The sequence below is a fragment of the Acanthopagrus latus genome, chromosome 18 (genome assembly GCF_904848185.1).
Source record: "Acanthopagrus latus isolate v.2019 chromosome 18, fAcaLat1.1, whole genome shotgun sequence".
Taxonomy (NCBI): domain Eukaryota; kingdom Metazoa; phylum Chordata; class Actinopteri; order Spariformes; family Sparidae; genus Acanthopagrus; species Acanthopagrus latus.
Genome location: NC_051056.1, coordinates 21119833 through 21139484, shown reverse-complemented (window position 1 = coordinate 21139484; position 19652 = coordinate 21119833). Strand labels below are relative to the sequence as shown.

Below are 19652 nucleotides of genomic sequence, written 5' to 3'. Positions count from 1 at the left end.
GCTTGTAAAGTGTTCTGAAATCATACTAAGAGGTTCATGGAATTTTTAGCGTTTTGTCATTTTTGCAATGTTGCAAAATCTTGGAATAAAACACGTCAAATGCAAAAATGATGGAGATGGAGTTAGGAAGATGAAAACAAACAGAGGAGAAAAGGATGGAAAAGAGAAAAGAGTTGCAAAGAAGTGAGACAGAAAGGGGATGTTGGGAGAATCTTTGCTAAACAACAAGGAATTGAGACCCAGAAGAGATGAAATAGGCACGACATGATAATTGTTAGAGGTGGGGCAGAGGCATTGGAAAATATAAAGGGATGGGAAAGATGGATGACAGGGGTGTGTGAAAGAGACAAAAGCTGGTTGAAAAAGAAGGAACTAGGGATTTGAGAGGGATAAAAAGGGAGGAGGTAACAGGTGGATGGGGATGCTGAGAGAAAACTAAATAGCTTGGGGAGAGTGTGTGAGAGTAAGAGAGAGACTGGCCTTGTTTTGCTATTTAACAGCCCAGAAGTGATTAAAGTTTAAGGCCTGCTCACACACCATCTATCAGCAAACCTGCATGCTGTTGGTCAGCAACACCTACCCCCCCCCCCATTCTCCTCTCTCCATCCTCTGGTACGGTGCCTGTTTATTTATTCATTCATTTAAACATGGGTCCATCCCATCTCAATCCCTGCCTCACCAAATGAGGGCTGACACTCAGTCTAATTGAGATGCATTTTAGCATTGGGATGCTAATCAGAGGGCTTGTATGCTAGGGTGCCATCCGCCCAGGAGGTTGAAATATGCAGCAGAGTTAAATTATATATTTATAATAGCTAATGGCCCCTGGTGTCCTATCACTGCACTGCAATACATATTTAATAACTACTACCTGTCTGTCTGACTGTCTGTCTGAGCGAGCCTGCCAAGCTCAGCCTCCAGGGAAAAATGTCAAGCCACTGACAGTGTAGGAGAGCTTGGATGATGGAAGGGGGCAGTGTGTGTGTGTGTGTGTGTGGCATTCTTATTACATACTGGGGACCTTTTCCACTATACAACCTTGTTGGGACCAGTAGACCATCTGGGGACCAAAAACTGGTTCAGTGAGGTTTAGTTTAGGGTTAGGCATGAATTTCTTATGGTTTAGGATGGAGTTTGGATTTGGGTTAGGCTGTTCACAATGAATGGAAATCAATGTAAAGTCCTAACAAGGTGTGTGCTTATGTATGTATGTGTAAGAGACAGACTTCCTCATGTTTGGCAGAAAGTGAGAATGAATGAACCTAGGAATCATCATTTGTCAGCATCTCTCCCTTAAACAATGATTTGATACGTATCTAGATACATGGGCTAAGATGTGATTCAGGTATGATACGATAGAGTTCTTTGTTTCATGTAGACATTAATTTTCTACTGAAGTAGAGTTGCTTGCCTTCAGATAGATGTTTCGTAAGCTCAGGGACGACCAGGGAATCCTATGTAGATTTCTTACTATTACTGATATCTTTATCTTAGTCTGCTTTAAAAAAAAAAAAAAAAAATGGAGATAGAAAAATCAAGGTGATAATTGGATTATAAATGTACTGAGTGCAATGCAACCAGAACAGATTTGGACAATTCCTTGTTCTGTAATCTCTTTTTTATTCACTGGAGGTGCATTATGAGCAGCACATTTGTGTACGCTTCACAGTTTTTCCTCACACACTGCTGAGGAATGTGATGTCCTCATTGCAAAAGGACATTGTTGACTGCAAACATTGGATTGGAAAGGTTTGAATCTGCTCCTTTTTAACAATTACATTCACTGTCAGTAAGTCATTTGGTCCATTGTTTAGTCCATAAAATTTCAGGAAATGGTGGAAAAAAGTCAACACTTTCTTTAACACGTTCTAAATGACGTCCTCAAATGTTTTGTTTGTCTACAGCCCAAAGATGTTCAGTTTACACCATAAAGGACTGAAGAAGTCAGAATATATTATCATTTGAGAAGCTGAAATGAAAGATTGTGATTTGCGATTGTGTAATTAATTGTTTAAAAATAACTGACATTAATTCAGTGTAGACAACAAATCAAATAATCGACTAATCATGCCAGCTTGAGTAAGAGTATTGTATATTTATGTATAAGATTTAATTGTTGTTGCCATTATTCAGTAACACAGCAGTTGTTGTTTTTGTCATGAGGTTTCTCCCAACTCTGGTCTGAAATTTGTGTGTGTGTGTGTGTGTGTGTGTGTGTGTGTGTGTGTCTAATTTCCTGTCCATGTGCTTGGCTTCCTCATGACTGGTTGCATCCATGGGAAGCCTTTGAAGGGATTGGATTTTTTTTTCTTGGTCAAAAATACTGATTTATTCAGCATACGCTCCTGGGATTAAGGATCTTGGCAAGCGCATACTGTATACACACACAAATGCACACAATGCACCCATATGGAGGGTGGCAGTCATGCACAGATACACATGTGTGTTCTGTCATACGGGTTAATCTGGTTTTGAGACAAAATTAAATTTACAAGGCGCATTATGGCTCAATTTAGGCAAATTATAATGCTGTCAGGCGATCACTGTGACAGATTGAGAGCATCAACACTGATAAAGGGGGAAAACGCCGGGAGATCAGGGAGAGCAAAGGGCAGAGGGACAGAGGGATGAGTCTGTCATTTTGTTTGCCCACTCATTTCCCAAAGCTGGTCAAAGTCCCTGATTCAATCCACTAACCCTCTGTATTTTCTCAGCCAGTCTGCCATTTCCCCTCCTCCATCTGTGCAGCTGGAGAAAAGACTGCAATCATGTCACTCGTCGTGTATATAAAACAGATTAAAGGAAACACAGATGTTTTAGTCTCTTGCTGGTCTTTGATGCTCTTGCAAGATTTATTGTTCAAGCTAAGTATCTCTGTAACATGACATAAAAAACGACTCAAAATCCAAAAGAATGCCTATGCAGTGAGCAGTTTTTATATCAATCCTTATGGACAACAGCGATCTCATTACCTAAATTGCTTGCGTTTTACCGCAGCGCATTATACAGAATTGTTGACGTTGTTCACACCCATGTCCATATTTCCAGCTGCCGTGATTACTTAACAGATTCATGTCAGTGGTTTATGCATATGGATGATTGATGTGCTGTACATTTATTATCGTCAGGATTTAATCAGTGCTGAGTGATCTCAGTTGTCCACACATTCTCCACCAATCAGTATTAGTGACGTGTCACTTTGGGCCCCAGTTAAACAATACCGAAGTTTTCTATCTTTCGCTTCCAAGGGAGATATCATCAAGTAACCAATTAACGGATGAACGTCCTTCCTCCATATGGTCTAAATTGTTATTAGGCCATGTTAGTATCTCACTAACTCTCCTGTGAATATGTTTTTATTGTGTAAAGATGGTATGTGATATATGTGTGCCCGGGGGGTCAGCAAGCGTTTGCATTTGCCATAAGGGACATGCGTTTATTGTTGTGTATTTCTCCTGGCCTTCCTCAAAGCAGCTGGTTAAGCTGTAATTTCAAAGCTGTCAGCTTTACTGCTGCACAGGGTGTATGAGTGTGCAAGTGTGTGGTAACAGGTTGCTTGCTGGTCCATTAAGCCCCTATATGCGTATATGCTATTCTTTATTATATAGTTATTAAGGAGACAGACATGTGAAAAATAAAAAACCTTAAATAGCTGCTGTGTGCTTCTCTTTGTCCTTCTTCTTCTTTTTGTTTTTGTTTTTGTTTTTCTTCTTCTTCTTCTTCTTTTTTTTGTCCTCCTTCTTTTTCCCCTCTCCCTCTTCTCTGGGGTGTTTGTGACTCAGGGGTAGAGCCAGCATCTTGTTGTTGGAAGGTTGATGGTTCGATTCCCCTGGTCTGCATGTCAAAGTGTCCTTGGGCAAGATACTGAGCCACAAACACCTTGCATGGCAGCCACCGCCAATCAGTATATGAATATTATGTATGAATTACCATAAGTCACTTTGGACAAAAGCAATTGTCCTCTAATCTATCTCTCCTTTCCTCTTTTCTTACTTCCTGCTGTGTCTTGTCCTAATAAATTATTTTATGCAATGTTACATTACATTAGCTTTTATTAGATCACATTAAAGTTCATGTCACGGCTTACAGTAACTGAAATTGAGATCACACTCTCAAACACCCAGTAAAAATAGTCTGCTGTACCTGTCAAACAACCATGAATATAAATTGGGTCCAGGAAATGGTTTTTGTGCATTTGTCTGGATGTTAATATGTGTTTTTGGGTGTTTGACAGCAGAAAAGCCAAATTATTTTTGACTGTTGTACAGGCTGACCCAAATTATCTCAGCTTCCCCATCGAGCTGTTGGTTGGTTCGTTCCACAAGGTTAATGAAAGAGGAAGAGAGAGAGACGTAGTTTCTGTCATTCATTCAGAGTCTGCAGAGATTGCAGTTTGGGACGTTGTGGATGTAAAAGAGGGATGGATGAGTCTAATGGAGCAAAGTGAATGGAGTTTAATCATTTTGGGAAATGCCTCTGTCTCACACTCTCCTTCCCTCTCATTTATATTCCGATCCATGCTTGTGTCTCTGGGTTGATCTCGATGGAAACTGAATGCAGACAAGGACAGTAGACGGACACAACGGTCATTGTATCGGCACACCTGCCCATTAATTCATTTTGTACAGATGTGAGACAGCTTGGTGCTGTCAAAAGCCAGCTCTTCACTGCAGAACGAGGTGTCAGGTTACGACAAAATAACATTTCTGTGACTCTGTGGAGCTTAATGATCCTTGTTGGGACGTCGGGTCATTATACACCAGCAGCGATAACAGTGAAGTGGATGGCCTTGAGGATATGATGACACACGATTTCAACACGTCACTAAATTGGTTATAATATAAAGAATAAGTGGATAAAGATTTACAGATCAAGTGTATGTATCTCAGTCCAGCTCGTCCTGTTATCCAATCTGAACAAATACAAAATCAGATATAGGCTTAACCAGAGCCTGGAGCCTCGTGACATATTACCCAACTATTAGAGGACACTGGGAATAAGCTTGCCCATCGGTCAAAGATGGTTTGCCGCGAGGCATTAATCTACCATTGATCTGCCTCGCTTATATTGATCTAAAACACCACTGCTACCAACACACTAATTGGTCAATCAATTTAATAGTCATATGGAAGACGGGGCAGAGCAGGAAGACAGAGATGAGGGCTGGCAATTAGCGGGCGGCTCACAGATAGCGACTAAGACAGGTGGAAAGACTGAGAAAGATAATTTACATGCTGTTTGAAACACAGGGTGAAATAAATAAAAGCTGCACCTTGAAGCAGAACTCTAGGGGATTACTGGAGCAGTAACAACAGCAATATCTCATATTAGTTGTCCTTCCAAAAAATCTTTGTTTTTAGTGGTAAATATGAAAAACGGTTCTGTCTGGACAAATGAGCAACTATCAACACGTACAATCAGGTGACGGCTTAAAGCAAGAACCTGGTTTTAATTTCGTTTCACCTACATACTAGTACACTATTTTTTTATTTTTATTTTTTTTTTTTTTGGGGCATTTTCTGGCTTTATTTGATAGTACAGCTGAAGAGTTAGACAGGAAACAGGGTAAGAGACGGGGAGTGACACGCAGCAAAGGGACCCAGGCCGGGAGTCGAACCCGGGTCCGCTGCAGAGCCTCGGCACATGGGTCGTGCTACCGACCGAGCTATGCGGCGCCCCCCTAGTACTATTTTAAGAATCTAGAGAAGCTTTTCTGGGTCTTTTAAGAAGATGTGTGGGTTATTTTAGAGGTTTAATAGAGGAGGTTCCAGAATACCTTTAGTAGATTTCTGGGATACTTTTTGTCACAGATGAATTCAAGGTATGTTTTAGGAAGGTCTAGTGTCCAGAGAGCAAGTCATATCATACTTAAATAGTTTTAGCCTGTTAATGGACACTGAGAAGGTTTTAGGGGTCATTTTGGAGATTTTAGTGGCAGCTCCAAAGGTTATCATGGTTCAGAATATTCTGAAGGTTCTGTATCAGGTTCTTGGGGTCATTAAATATGTTCTTGTGATCAGTAAAGAGTTTCTATAGTGTACACAAGTACACACCTCTTGATCCAAGTGTAAATGGCCACCGAGAGTTATTGTAATTTGATCACTCACACCACTGGACCAGGTGGTCAGGGACACATTTGACCCTGACAAGGACATCATCAATGCAGAACATGATGTTGTTATAGTGACAAGACACCAACTGACATTTGAAACTACAAGAAGCCACACACAAGCATTCCTTTTGATTCACTGTAATGTAGATAACATAGTTTGGCCCTCTTATGAGCCAAGGTAAGCAGCAGATGTTAATGAATACACTGCCTGTCGATTTCATCTTTTAACCAGAAATCACAATATCCCCTGACTCTGTTAAAAAATGCTCAATTTTAAGGGATGAGAGTTACATTTAACAAACATTTGAATGACATTAAAAATGTAGAATTTTACAAATAAATTCAACAGTTGCTAATTTAGGCCACATCTTTGTCACCTGGGGAGAAAGTCCACGGACTCCCTGAAAAAAGTGTTCAGTTTTGAGACTTTTTGAGTTTGGAGAAACGCAATACGCTTTGTGAAACAGTAGATGACAAATTCTTAAAAATTGTATTTATCATCTTGCAAATTCAGTATATGTTATACATGAAGTTATTAAGATGCATGTTGAGAAGCACGCCAGGTGTGAACTGACAGAGCTGTTGACTTGGGATTGAGATCACCTGAGACGCATGTAAATTCCAGATATAAACAACCTCGAAGAGCATTCACACAGTTGAGACAGTTCTCGGGTTCCAGTAGAGTTCCAGAGGTTGTACTGGTCTTTTAAGGAGGTTCTCTTGGGGATTCTATGGGTCCTGTAGGTAATTGAACAGTGTTCTTCACAAGCAGAACTGAAGCTGTTTTACTATATTGTTCTTAATTTCTTATTATAGAAAGTCCTCGGCTATTCTTGTTTTGTGTGTTTGAATGTGTAGTTGGGAGAAAATAGGGTGAAATATAATTAAACTCAAGACTGCAGCCTTTGCTGTGAATGTGTTTACTTTTGTTTTGCTGACATCATTTGTTCTGTGCTGAGTCTAATCAGCATCATAGCAAATATCACAGTGAAAAATGTCCTTTCAGGCATCATATCTGCTTTATATCACCATTCTGTAGTGCCCTCTATCATCTGTAAGTTACCTGGCTACACTTTCGGGAGAGCACTCATTCACACAGGCAGGACAATTTTATGTATTTCTATGAAAAAAATATTACACCAGTAAACCATTTTGTGACAGCTTTCTTGCTTTTACAAATCACATGTGTCAAAATATGTTTTACCACCACTCCAAATTGCACCAGCAATTTAAACGAAAGAGAGAGAAGTGTGGACAGACCAGCACAACCTAAACAGGAACAGAGGAAATGCGGGGCTTTAAATTTCTAATGGGGCTTAAAGATGGAACAAGGGGAAGAAGTGAGGAAGGGAAGAGGAAGACAAATGAAGGATGGGGAGAGGGTGGATGAGGGGAGACACCCACAGTGACACAGAGAGATGAAAAACCTGCTGAGAGAGACATTTAGTCATCACCAAGCGGGACGACAGTTGGCATGGTCCCAGCCCCCTCTCAACTCAGAAGATTTACTTGTCGTTGCGTCTCCAAACCTCATTATCATCTTCTCTATCACTCTGTCATCCGAAAGCGAGGCACGACAACCAAACGGAGGGAAGAGAGGGAAGGACAGAGAGAAAGGGGTAGACACCTCTGATTTACATGCCTCTTAGAAACTGAGATTGCATCTCATTAGCATGTGCCATAGTTTATTGTGTTTGGCTGTCAAAGGAAAAAATGGAGCAGAAAAAGGATGAGCTGGCTGCTGAGCCATCAAAGCTGCACTCTGTGTGGTGGCTTGCCAGCAGTGGTGGCTGTCTGCTCGCACAAACTTGGTAACCCAAACGCATAACCACGCTCTGACACAGACATAAAGAGATCCCAGCTCTTACACATAGAATAGCGACGAAGCACCAAAAATCTCACACAAAAAGGACAATTCACGCTTCACGCACACCGACACACATTGGTATAAGTAATCAAAGGGAGATTACGGCTAGAATAAATAGACATTTCCAATTGAATATAGATGAGTACTTGAAGCTCTGTCAGTGTGCGGTCTGAATATGTTGTGTGTGAGCACCTGTGTGTATTTCTGCTTCTTTGAACAAGTGTGTATATCCGCACACTGTGAAAGCTAGATGAGAAAAAGTTAAAATGCATCCCGATGTTTGCCCCAAGACCTCGATTTCCATTTGTCTGTCAGTGCCTGTTGGCCAATCCCTCTTCCACAGCATGGCTGAATTGATTTACTGCATTGTTGCACCGCAGGCTAAAACAGATAACATGCTACCACTGTAAATCAAACAGGCGCATGGAATATAGAAAACATGAGTATGCAGAGGAAGTGTGACCATTGGTGAGTCAAGTGGATGTTTCTTTTTTTTTTTTTTTACCTCAGCAAGGAGGTTATGTTTTCACCCGTGTTTATTTATTAGTTGGTTTGTTTATCAGCAGGTTTACAAAAAAAAATTGGAGTGGATTTCTATAAAACTTGGATGGAGGATGGGTCATGGCCCACATAAGAAGAAATTAACTTTGTGCAGATCCAGATAAAGGGACAGATCCAGGAATTTTTTCTCACTTTCTTCAGTATTTCTCTCTGTTTCTCTGCCTTTTGCAAAACTGCTCTGCCTCTTCATCTCCCCTGCCACTAGCCCCCCTCAGCCTTCAGTTGAGCCTTTCAGGCAGCATCTCTTTTTGGCTGCTTCCTTACAAAACTAGCCACTAGCAAGCTCCACCAGAAAGACGCCTGTAAAAATGGTTTAAGGTTATAGGATTAGAGCCAAAACTGGGGTAAGACTCTGGCAATCCTAGGATTGTGTGCCGGATTTGTATGCAGCCTGAAAGGAAGTTCTGTTTGAGAGGCGCAAACACATGGCACCTGTTTTATTGTTCTATTCTCACTGAGAAGACAGAAGCTTGTGACAACACAAAGTCTGGGATTGGTTTGAATATCAAACTAGAAATAGTCAGCAGATTTCTGATGCGTTTCTAAAAAAAAATTGTGGTGAAATCTGAGTTGGAGAAGCAGAATGGTGACTGATAGGACAGTCTGTTGACGTGACAGGAATGAGAATCAAAAGTGGAGGTGTGAAAGGGCACATCAAGGGGTCACCGGAGAGAGGGAAACAAGATCGACAGCAACAGTCAAAAGACTGAGATGGTGAAGAGTGATATTGGAAAATGGCAATAACAGAACAAGACAAGGCTGGCAGAAGCAGATTGAAAACTACCTTTGCAAGTTATTTACATTTAAGGAGTAAGATCTTGCTGAGGGAATGAACTGCATTTAGTCAGCAAGCAACTGCTTTTCACAATAACAACAAAAGCTCAAAATTTGTAGTGTTGGTTAAACTACTTCGCCAATATGACAGTACTATTAAGGTTTATTTTGTCAAGAAATAAAACCCCAGGGGGCTTCCACAGTGTCTGATTACAGTATTGAGGTGGGCCACTGTATGCTGGCTTCTTTTGTACTTCAAAAAGTAGAGACCTTAATCATTAGTGTTCAAAGAAGTTTTTTCTTGCACATCCCACTGTTGGGACACTATATTTCTTAACAGACAATGTGTACGGTCAGCCACAGTGCAGCATCCAGCTGCAAGAGTGACTTGAAATGGCAATCATTTCAAATGCCCTTTGAAAGGATAACCTACACGCAGGAGCTGCACAGCAGTGTAGCTGCTGTTCTTACAAGACTGAAAGCCCGGAGGACCACAGGGCTGTTCAAAGAAGTCTTGGAGAATGCCACCATTCTGGCTGAAGCAGCAGATATTTACATCCTGATGTTATTCTAGGCCAGGCTAGGTGCTGAAAAAAAAACTGCAAAGTTAAAGGTTCTGCATCATTGAGAGAGTCTCATCAGCCACAGAGTCTAAAGGAGCATTATCAAAGCAGCCTGTGCTTTATCATTTTTATGCTCATATTAAGGAGCTCCAGAGGTGTTTTGAAGGGAAGGAGAACTTAAGTAAAATCAGACAATACACACCCTCATAGATCTGTCAGAGCAGGATGCGGAAGATGAGCAAGCTATTAAGGGGTTCATGGACAGGTTTTGTGAATTTGAAGATGAAAAGCAGCTGCTGACTGAGCTAAAGGTGTTTTCCTCTGCAAACAAAAGCTCCGAGATGATTGCAGGTTATAGAGAGAGTGCTCAAAAGGCATGAGACTGGCTGTTTTTCCATCAGTATTCAAACTGCTGAAAATAAATACTATGAGTGTCTGCAGGCCCTGTAGAAAGGTGAAAGTAAATGTATGCATCTGATATGACTGTTGATGAAAGTTTTCATTATTTGGAAAATAACTAACGAAATATGAAATTAAGTTACAGTTCCTGGATTGAGTTTTTTGTCCAAAAACTCTATTGTCTTTCTTTTTTTCTTTTTCTTTTCCTTTTTGTCTTTTTTTTCCACTTTTTTTTTCAGTTCCACTTTGCACAGCCTGGTTTGTTCCCTCCAAACCAGTTGATGGAATAGGTGCCAAATTCACATTTCTTAAGCATGCTTTATATTCGCAATGATGGAAACACAGCTATTGGGACAAACTACTCAGTGTGCAGTAATGTTATGCATAGGGCTCCTTGAATGCATTCTCCCATCTTCCTGCAAATACACATAGGGTCAAGGTAAGCGTACACCTTGAAACTTGCCATCGCGGTTATTTTTTCATTATGCCTGGCTCCTGATGCCATAGGAACAAAAAAGCACACAGTGTCTGCACACAACAAGAGACCCTTTCAACCCCTCCCACCTGCTCTCTGTTTCACTTTCCCTCCCCTCAACATGTTACACCTAAAAATATTGGCTGGGTTTGTTTCTCAGATCAATAGAAATAAAGAAGCAGGTGGCTTTGGGGTCATTTCACCAGGGAATGGAGTTCTCCACTGGTTTAATGGCACATCCAGCCACCGGAAGGCAGATGGATTAATTCCTTGAGCTCGCACACACAACAATACTGCCATAAAACACCCATTGTTTTCTCTATGTGAAAGGACAAAGGATGATGAGTTTCTGCTCTGATGGATTAAACAGATTTAGCAGGGTTTGTGCTCAAACACAAAGCTGGCACCATCGACTACACTATCCTGTATCTTTTTAAAGGGCACAGATGGGAGGCCTCCCTGTTTTCATTCACAAAAAGTACAGTTTTATTGAACGTTATACATTATTCATTATGTTAAACAGATTGAGATACTACATTTGTCATCCAATCTTTCCCTGTGTCTCACCACCCCATTCTCATATTGGATTTGCTCCACCTGTCTAGGCCCCTCCCCCTCCTGTCTCCTCCCCCTACTTCTCTGAGTCATCGATGGCAGTCAGTGACTCATGCCTTTGCCCCTCTCCACATGTTTGTGTGATGGAGTGAGTGTTGTGATGAGGGTCCACTCAGCGGGCGTACAGGCTTGGCTCGGTTAATAATGAAACTAACGAGCGTCAGCCCAAATGAGCTTTTAATGGGCTCTGTCTACCTGCGGCTACAAAAGAGAGATGGGATGGAGGATGCAGGGGGGGGGGGGGACGGAAAAAGACGAAGACAAGACAGGGAGAGGTCGTAGACAAGTGGAAGAGATTCAAAGGATCAGTAATCAGAGGATTTATTGTCACCTTGGTCTGTGACGGCCTGGGATCTAAACAGTGCCAGAGGAGAATTTTAGTGCGACGGCCTCCTTAAAAGTCCTTTGAACTATCTGTGCTTAGTGAAATTACCTCATTCTCATGATTACCTTATAAAATGTCAAATTTATTGTCTAAAATAACAATTAGAAGCCTGGTTTTGCATCAACAAATTCTCAATAAAAGCTCAGAAAGACATTTAAAATGACACATCAGCCATTTCACTAAGAAGATAGGGGTTTAAAGACCCCATGGATCCGGGTTTGGCTCCTGGCAGCCTGGAGCAGAGTCAGCGAGGACTGCTTACCAAACTGGTGGCAGCTATCTACATTTAGCAGCAGCGAGCGCTTACTTAAGCAGCAAAGCTACCAGTATCTGTCTACCATAAATCACCTCAGTGCTCCCACTGGCCTCCGTTGTTGTTCTCGGAGGCTGCGTATGGCGCTGGTCCAGAGCTGTTCATCAACAAGCTCCTGGTTATCAGTGTGTTTGTTAGCTCCACTTGTTGCTAAAGTAACTGCTATCAGTCCAGACTGTTCCAGACAGAGCAACCCAAGGGCAGCAGAGTGGCAACTAGAATAAAACATTCCATAAAACTTTACCCAGTTTCTGCCAAATCAGTGAATCAAGTTATATTGTTGTGTTTTTGTAAAGTAATCAGGGAGGTCCAGTCCACTGGAGACATTTTTCTTTATATATATCCATGGCCATGTCATTAAACAAAGAAAGCTTTTAATGGACAAAAAATTGATATACACCCCAGGGTGCAGGATGAGTCATCAAAGCATTTAATGATTTGCCCAGAGGTCGCAAAATCTAGAATATAATTATGAATAACACAAAATGGCTTATTTTGCTGCTTTCTGCCCTGATTCTGGCGAAGAGGTCACATGTGGAGAAAAACAAATGTGACAAAAACGCTCGAATAGCAATTTTGACTTCATGGGAACTTTAACCTTGCAGCTTTTCAGCCTTGTGCAAAGCTAAAGCTCTCTCTTTATGTTAGTGTTGCCTGAAGATAAACTTAAATTATGTTAAGTCTGAAGTAGCATTATTTTGTTGGCAGCTGAAGGCAAGGGCTGCTTTTAAAAGTCTTCCTTCTTGGTCCATTAAAGATATTGTGGGACATCAAATAAACACATTCATCAGGCTGAAAGCTTGAGAGAGAGTGAAGAAATAATCCAGCCTAACTCGACACCTCATACATATCCTTGAATTTACTGTGCCGATACTTCTTTTTCCATCTGAAGTACTTTCACTACTTCAGCCTCTTAATGATTTCCTGTGATTCCTAGAGTGACTTTGGGCAACCCCCAAAGAAGCGCTATGACCATTTGACATCCATAAAGAATTAATAGAGCGGTTGAGCAGAAGAAGAAGTAATATAAGAATATAACAGATCCCCGCATGTACAGAAGATTTAACTATACTTAAACATTAATCAAATTGTTTCCTCACTTCGCTGCCCTTCACTTTGACATAATCTTTTATGGATGTCATAACTGATGATCTGTTGCAAGTGTGACCAAATTAACACATGAATTAACCAAAAGATTAGGATTAATCAGAGAGATGGGAAAGAGAAAGCGTGCCAGGCCGCAGTGATGGATGTGTTGACTGTGCGGCTGACAGAGCAGCAGACATGTATGGAACTGTAAATAGACACTTGATTGATATGCAGTCTGGCGTTAGGGTGGAATCTCTTTTCAGGGTGCCTCAGCATCATTACTCAAAACTGTGTGGGCACAGCTGTCTCCACAGGTGCCGCACCAATTGATGTAAGAGTCCAGGCTTTAGGTTCTGAAGGGTTGTTTTCAGAGAGATGTCATATTAAAGCAAATCTTGTTTGTGTGATGTTGATGTTTTATGTGACTGCTGATGGTTGTGCTTAAACTTCTTAAATCGCTCTTATTTTTAACCGCGTTACCAAAAAGAAGTAAATAAAACATCATTCTTGCAAGCATGCGATCACTGTCCAATTTTTCGTACCGACTGGGAGCCTTTCTGGTGCAGAAAGATATTCTGCACTGTCTTTGTGTTTTTTATTATTGTGCTTCTGCTTATTGAACCACGTGTGGGTTTTTTTTTTTTTTGTTTTATTTCAGAGTGCCGTGATGTGTTGTTACCCATGATGCTGCGGGAGCTGAGTGGGGCACTGGCCAGTATGGCTGACGGGCCTCACGATGAAAGGAGAAACAGTTTAGAGCTGCTCAACAACATCCTGGAGGTCCTCAGCAGAGACAATGTGGTGAGACACACAGCAAAGAACATACGCTGTCATGTTTACACATGTATTAGACTGCATTCTGGGTGTTTGTTTTCAAAGTTGACATGTGGTCAAATCGAGAGAATATATAGACGATCTAATTACTTAGGCCATATTTGTATGTGGTAACACTGCGCTAGGGAGAGACGCCACAGGTGAAGACATCATTTCCTTACACACTGGTAAACTTTTCTTTAAGAGTCATGTTAAACATACACATTTAGATTTTTGTTTGAGTTCATATTTCTGTTCTTAATATTATTGGTATATAGACCTAGATAATCTTCTTTGCATATTTAAACATATTTAAACGCCCTCAGATTAAATTTTCCTTGTTGTTTTTTTCTATCTAAACCAGCAGTCTCCACTTCAGTAGCATCTACTCTACATACACCAAACATTCCATCTTTGTTTTAGGTTTTTGCAGAGGGTTTGGTCATTTATCACTCACAGCCTGCTTACGGTATATATCAGTTATCACTAATTCCTCTGTAAAACATTTCACCCTAATAAATCAACCAAATGAAAGGACAATTTTGGCCTGGCTTTATCCAGTGTTCATGTTAATTTAATTTCCGATGAAAGCCAAGTCTTAAACTCCTAAATGTGTTTTTTTTTATTTTTGTTTCTACCTGCTCCAGAGCTTCAGAAATAAAGGTTATAGTGAACGTTGCCAATTTTGTCCTCCCCCAAGTTTGTCCTCAGGTGCTTCAGGGTTTAGAATGCATTTTTAGCAGGTAGCTTAGGTCTTAAACACCTGTCGTGTCTCCTCTTGTGATCACACACGTTTTTGACTCAAGTGCAGCAAATTCCAAGCTGTAGCACATACAGTAGACAAAATGACAAACTGCTTCTATTGAGCAAAGAGGCAAGCTCTCATGTCTTTCTCTCTTTCTAAACAGCCTCTACAATTTTTAGGGGTTTTTTTTTACATTGTTTTACCCAGTATATAAAAATAAGTCCCAATCATGCAAAGCTCCCTGGCACCCTGACTGGTTGCATAATCAAATGTCAGCCAGAAACAAAAGCCAGAGTGGTCACTTGAGGTGCACCCACTCACCCAGGAACAAGAGGCAACAGCACCACTTTAGACTATAGCTAGACACAATCTGTGCCTTTCAAAAGATGAACATGTCTGGAAGAAATAAAAAGAGCAAATGAAAAACACTAGCTGCTTCCAGCATAGGCAGACCAATCAGCTGAGACTGAAATGTCAAGTATAATTTCCTCTGAAATACAATACCACCTTCTTACAAAGCATTATTGCTTGGAAAAAGGTTGCATCAAATTATCCAGCCCATGAAGTAGAAGACACTTCCTTTATCTTTTTAGCATCGCTGGATGAATTTGAACTACCCCTGAGCTCTGCACCACCCACGTGAATGTGTCTACTGAAGAGCACAGTAAATAGCCGCGAGCCGTTTCGTCCGCAGTCGTACAGTCGTGCAATGAAGCGGGCCTTGGCCAATTAGAGTCTAATTGATTTTGTTTCACGCATGTTGGCGCATGTTGGTCCGTTGAAACAAAATCCAGTTAGCCTCTGAACTAAACGCTTTTAATACGCACGTACTCACAGAACAACCACATCACCATTATGGAGCAGAGGCCTATTTAATTGCTCCTGCAAGTTGTTGACAGCCTGCTGAGTCTTTGAAGTGAAGGTATGTTTTTTTTTTTTTTTTTTTTCCCGGCTCTATTTATTTGGATAACACTAATGAAGCTTGAGCCTAGAGAGGACAGACAGTGAGAGAAGGCAGAGAAGTAATGAATGGAGTAGAGTGAAATTTGATGAGATGAATTTGCATCGGTTGAGGTGTTAAAAAAACAAAAAAAACAAAAACAAAAGCAGGTAGAGGCAGTGTGTCAAAGGAACATGACGGGTACTAATACAATCATGTATAGACTTAAAAAACTAGTCATGCTCAGCCTCATAGAGGTTTCCTATCGCAGTTTATGAGGAGAAAGGTCTTCTGTCAGTATTCTCCACTGAAATCTACACACACACACACACAAACACACACCGTTATGATGTGTGGTCCTTGAACTAAACGTTAAAGACGATGTTAGAGTAGGTGCTGGCTCTGATATTTCATTCTTAATATTCATGTTCCTATTCAAGTACAGACATTGCAGCAAAGTAAAAAGAACACCCACACACACTCACAAGCGCGCACATACACACACATGCACACACAAAAACACATATCCGACCTTTTCGAGCATAGTTAAACAAGAACCTTGACCGTACAACCACATGGTTCCTGGTTTCCAGACACTGTTGTTTGCCAATGAATAGCTTGTCACACACTCAGATGTGTTTCTTGTCCCAGAAAAGGGTAAACTATGAGGGATTAATCTTTTGAAATTGTAAGGGATAAAATGAACGAGAGCAGAGAAGATGAATAAAAAAGTCCTCATGGCTGTGCAGGGAGGATGATTGAATGGAAAAGCGGGACAGAGAGTTAACGGCTAAACAGAAGGAGGTGAAAATGTCCGTTTCATAGACAATATGGCGGGGGGATTTTACAGGAAAACATTACAGGGAGCTGGAGGGATGACAGTGTGAAATTGGAAGAGGGGAGCGGTGAAACAGATGGAGGTAAAACAACAGAAGTAGAAGAAGAACTGTGATGGGACACAATTTGACCTCCTTGCCCCCCGCCTCTTATTCGCTCCTTCCTCTCTCCTTTGTTTTCCAGCCCTCATCTCTCTTTTCTTCACTCTGGGTGGTACCTGATTAAGTTGTCACACCACAGATGCCTCCAAACGAGAGAGAGAGATACAGAAGAAGAGAGAGGCAGGATGGAAGAAAGATAGACAGATGCTCGAGACTGTGGGAGAGTTTGTGTTGAATTTATAAGTAGCTCTGTGTAGCTTTTGTGTGTATGTGATAAAGGGATGATGCTAACAGAGAAAGACAGGAAGACATGGCTCACCAGAGCTTTCTCCCTTTATTCTCTCCTCCTAGCCCCAAAACATTGTTTTCTGCTTTTTTCTTTCTCATATCATGTTGCCAGTAGTGGTGATGAACCAGTCTGGCTACAGTTTGGAATAAATGAGTATCGACTTCCACGTGTTTGTTTTCGGCAGGAGAGAGAGAGAGAGCACAATGTGTCTCATCTCTCATCTTCCGGCTGTATGAGAAACTCTTTCCAGGAGACCAAAATACCTACAGTGAGCCAAAGAGATTAAGGCTTATTTAGGATCAACAGCTGCGCCTCAACCTCCCTATGTGTGTGTAGGTGTGTGTGTGAGTTTGAGTGAGTCTCAAATGTAAATGGGATGCCAGATGACATGCACGCACTTACAGTTGCGTTTATCTTTTTTATGTCCCGTGGTTGTGAGTCAGTGCGTTTCATGCAGTGTAATCTTGCCTTCCTGATTCCCATCAGGCTCTTCAAATCAACTGCCGTCAGGCCGGCACACGCATACGCTCATAGACACACATCCGCACACATTCACATTCACAGGGAAAGGTGTGAGTGGTGTGTTTGAAACTTTGAACTTCCTTTTACCTACTTCTGTTAGACCTTCACTTTTCATTTTTATGCTTTGCTTATAAGCTTATACAAGGACATACACACATAAAGTATACACACACACACACTGTATATCTGGGTCAAGATTATGCTAACAAGGTTATGCACACACAGAGAGATGCAGCCTGCAGCACTAATGCTAAGGTGTGTTTGGATGTAGCAGATGCTTCACTTGCGAGTTACTGCCCCCAGGCAATCCTGAGTCAGCTTCCATTGACTGATTCCCTGTAGCTTTGTGTGTGTGTGTGTGTATATGTGCGTGTGTGTGTGCGTGTGTTTTATCCTGCATCTGTGGAGCCATGACTCCATAAAGGTGCTTATTTGACATATGCACGCATAGATTTGAGGGATGGATTTACCCTGTTTGTACTTGTGTGTCATTACTTTAATGGGTCATCACACAATTTGATTTCTTGTCTCTCTTTCTTCAAACTTATAGTGCCTCACTAGCAAGTTCTTATTTTTCCCACCATATATTGACATGTTTCTGCATGTTCAATGTTAAATTGATATCAAGGATAGCAAGATTAAAGTAAAGCAAGTCACTTCATCTAAATAATATTGATTTTGTGATAAAAATGTAGTATCGTCTTGAGTTTGATTAACCTACTGTAATATTGAGATATATCTTGAAGGTCTTAAAACTGTGTTCAAGTTAACTCGTGACATTTTCTGAGCTCACAGTCTTTGAGTGTTCTTCCTCTGCAAAATCAGGAGCAAATCATTCTTGATGACTCATCGTATTCACATGTAGAATTGCTTTGAAAGTGTCTCCCGATGCACCAGAAGTGATCCCACAATTATATTATCATACACTGATATTGAGATATTTGATTTGATGTATAGGTATTTCAATTTGTCAGTATTGCTACTCCCATCTTCTGTTCCTTTGAGTTACCAGAGAATGCTTTTATTCTATTTAATCACAAACTAGATGTATGTATATTATCTTCTCCTTTGTTCATGTTACTGTTTTTTTATCCTCATCACAAAAAAACTTGGTAGTTACATAAAGCTTGCTGTTTATAAGGCCCGTCCATTGCAAATTTTGGAAACATTATCGACAGTTTGTATTTTCCTTTTGCTTTAAATTGGTGAAACTGCATCACTTCTTGTGTAGCTGCTCTCACAGAGCATAGACAGCAGGTCCAGCCACTGTCTTCTGGTTTAACCATGTAGATGTCAAACAATTAAGATACTTTAACCAGGAAACAGTCATTTGACTCAGGACAAGTCTGAGCACAGATAGACAGACTGTCCAGGTACTACTTTGTTTCCCTCTGGGAAGCTGGAGGAAAAGAAAACATGACAGAACAGGAACTTCAAAGCGAAGGGAGAGACAGGAATAGGAAAGCAGGTCTGTAAATCCACATCCAAGTGTGTTCAAATGTCCACATAGAAGTGGATTAACCGAATGTTCTGGTGAGGATGATTTTCAGAAAAGTGAACAGACTTAAAAATTTCAGATTCAGAAAACTGTATTCTCTTTCTTGTTTCTTTTGATCGACCAGCTGTCCATTCTGAGCCGAAATGAAGCTTTGGGCTGTGTGTGCAAACTTGGTTGTCTTCGCAGCGAGGAGAGTTGATGAGAACGGCTGCACAAACAATACCTGACAATCTCAGTAGTGCATCCGTGTGCGTTTTATTCATCCGTGGAAGGCTAACAACCTCTTGTTTCCTTTTCTGCTATTTTCTTTATCTTACTCTGCTCTCTGTCTCTGTTCTTCTCAGGGGGAAACATTTCAACACATCCAGGACATTGTGGTGTCACTGCTGAGGATAATCAACCAGACAGTCATCACAATGGGTCGAGAGCATGCCCTGATCGTGAGTACATTCAGGCACCATATATGCTTTACTTTCTGTATATCGATGAGTCAAGTATGGCAAAAACCTTCTCACGTCTTATTTTCTCTTTGTCTGATGTCTAAAGTGGAGCGGTGAAAGTCAGACCGTCTGTCAACTCTTGTCTGCAGTGAAATTTCATTCTGAGACACAAAGTATGTCAACAAAGGCAAATTTAGTTTAAAATACACACTTTTATTGTACATACAAGAGGAAGATCAGGAAGAGAGGGGCATTGTGGGAGCTCACAGACTGTTATATTTAATTAGTAAGAGTGGTGTCATCCAGGGTTCTAA

General features: G+C 41.0%; 1 protein-coding gene across 2 annotated transcripts in view; it reads left to right on the top strand.

Moving 5' to 3' along the window:
- Positions 1 to 19652, top strand: part of LOC119007156 (dedicator of cytokinesis protein 2-like) — a 105942-nt gene that overhangs the window by 30851 nt on the left and 55439 nt on the right. For both annotated transcript variants that reach the window (XM_037076575.1, XM_037076574.1), the window contains exons 25-26: positions 13812 to 13954; positions 19243 to 19338. In XM_037076575.1, the coding sequence (XP_036932470.1) occupies positions 13812 to 13954; positions 19243 to 19338 (239 nt within the window). The remainder of the gene's footprint in view (positions 1 to 13811; positions 13955 to 19242; positions 19339 to 19652) is intronic.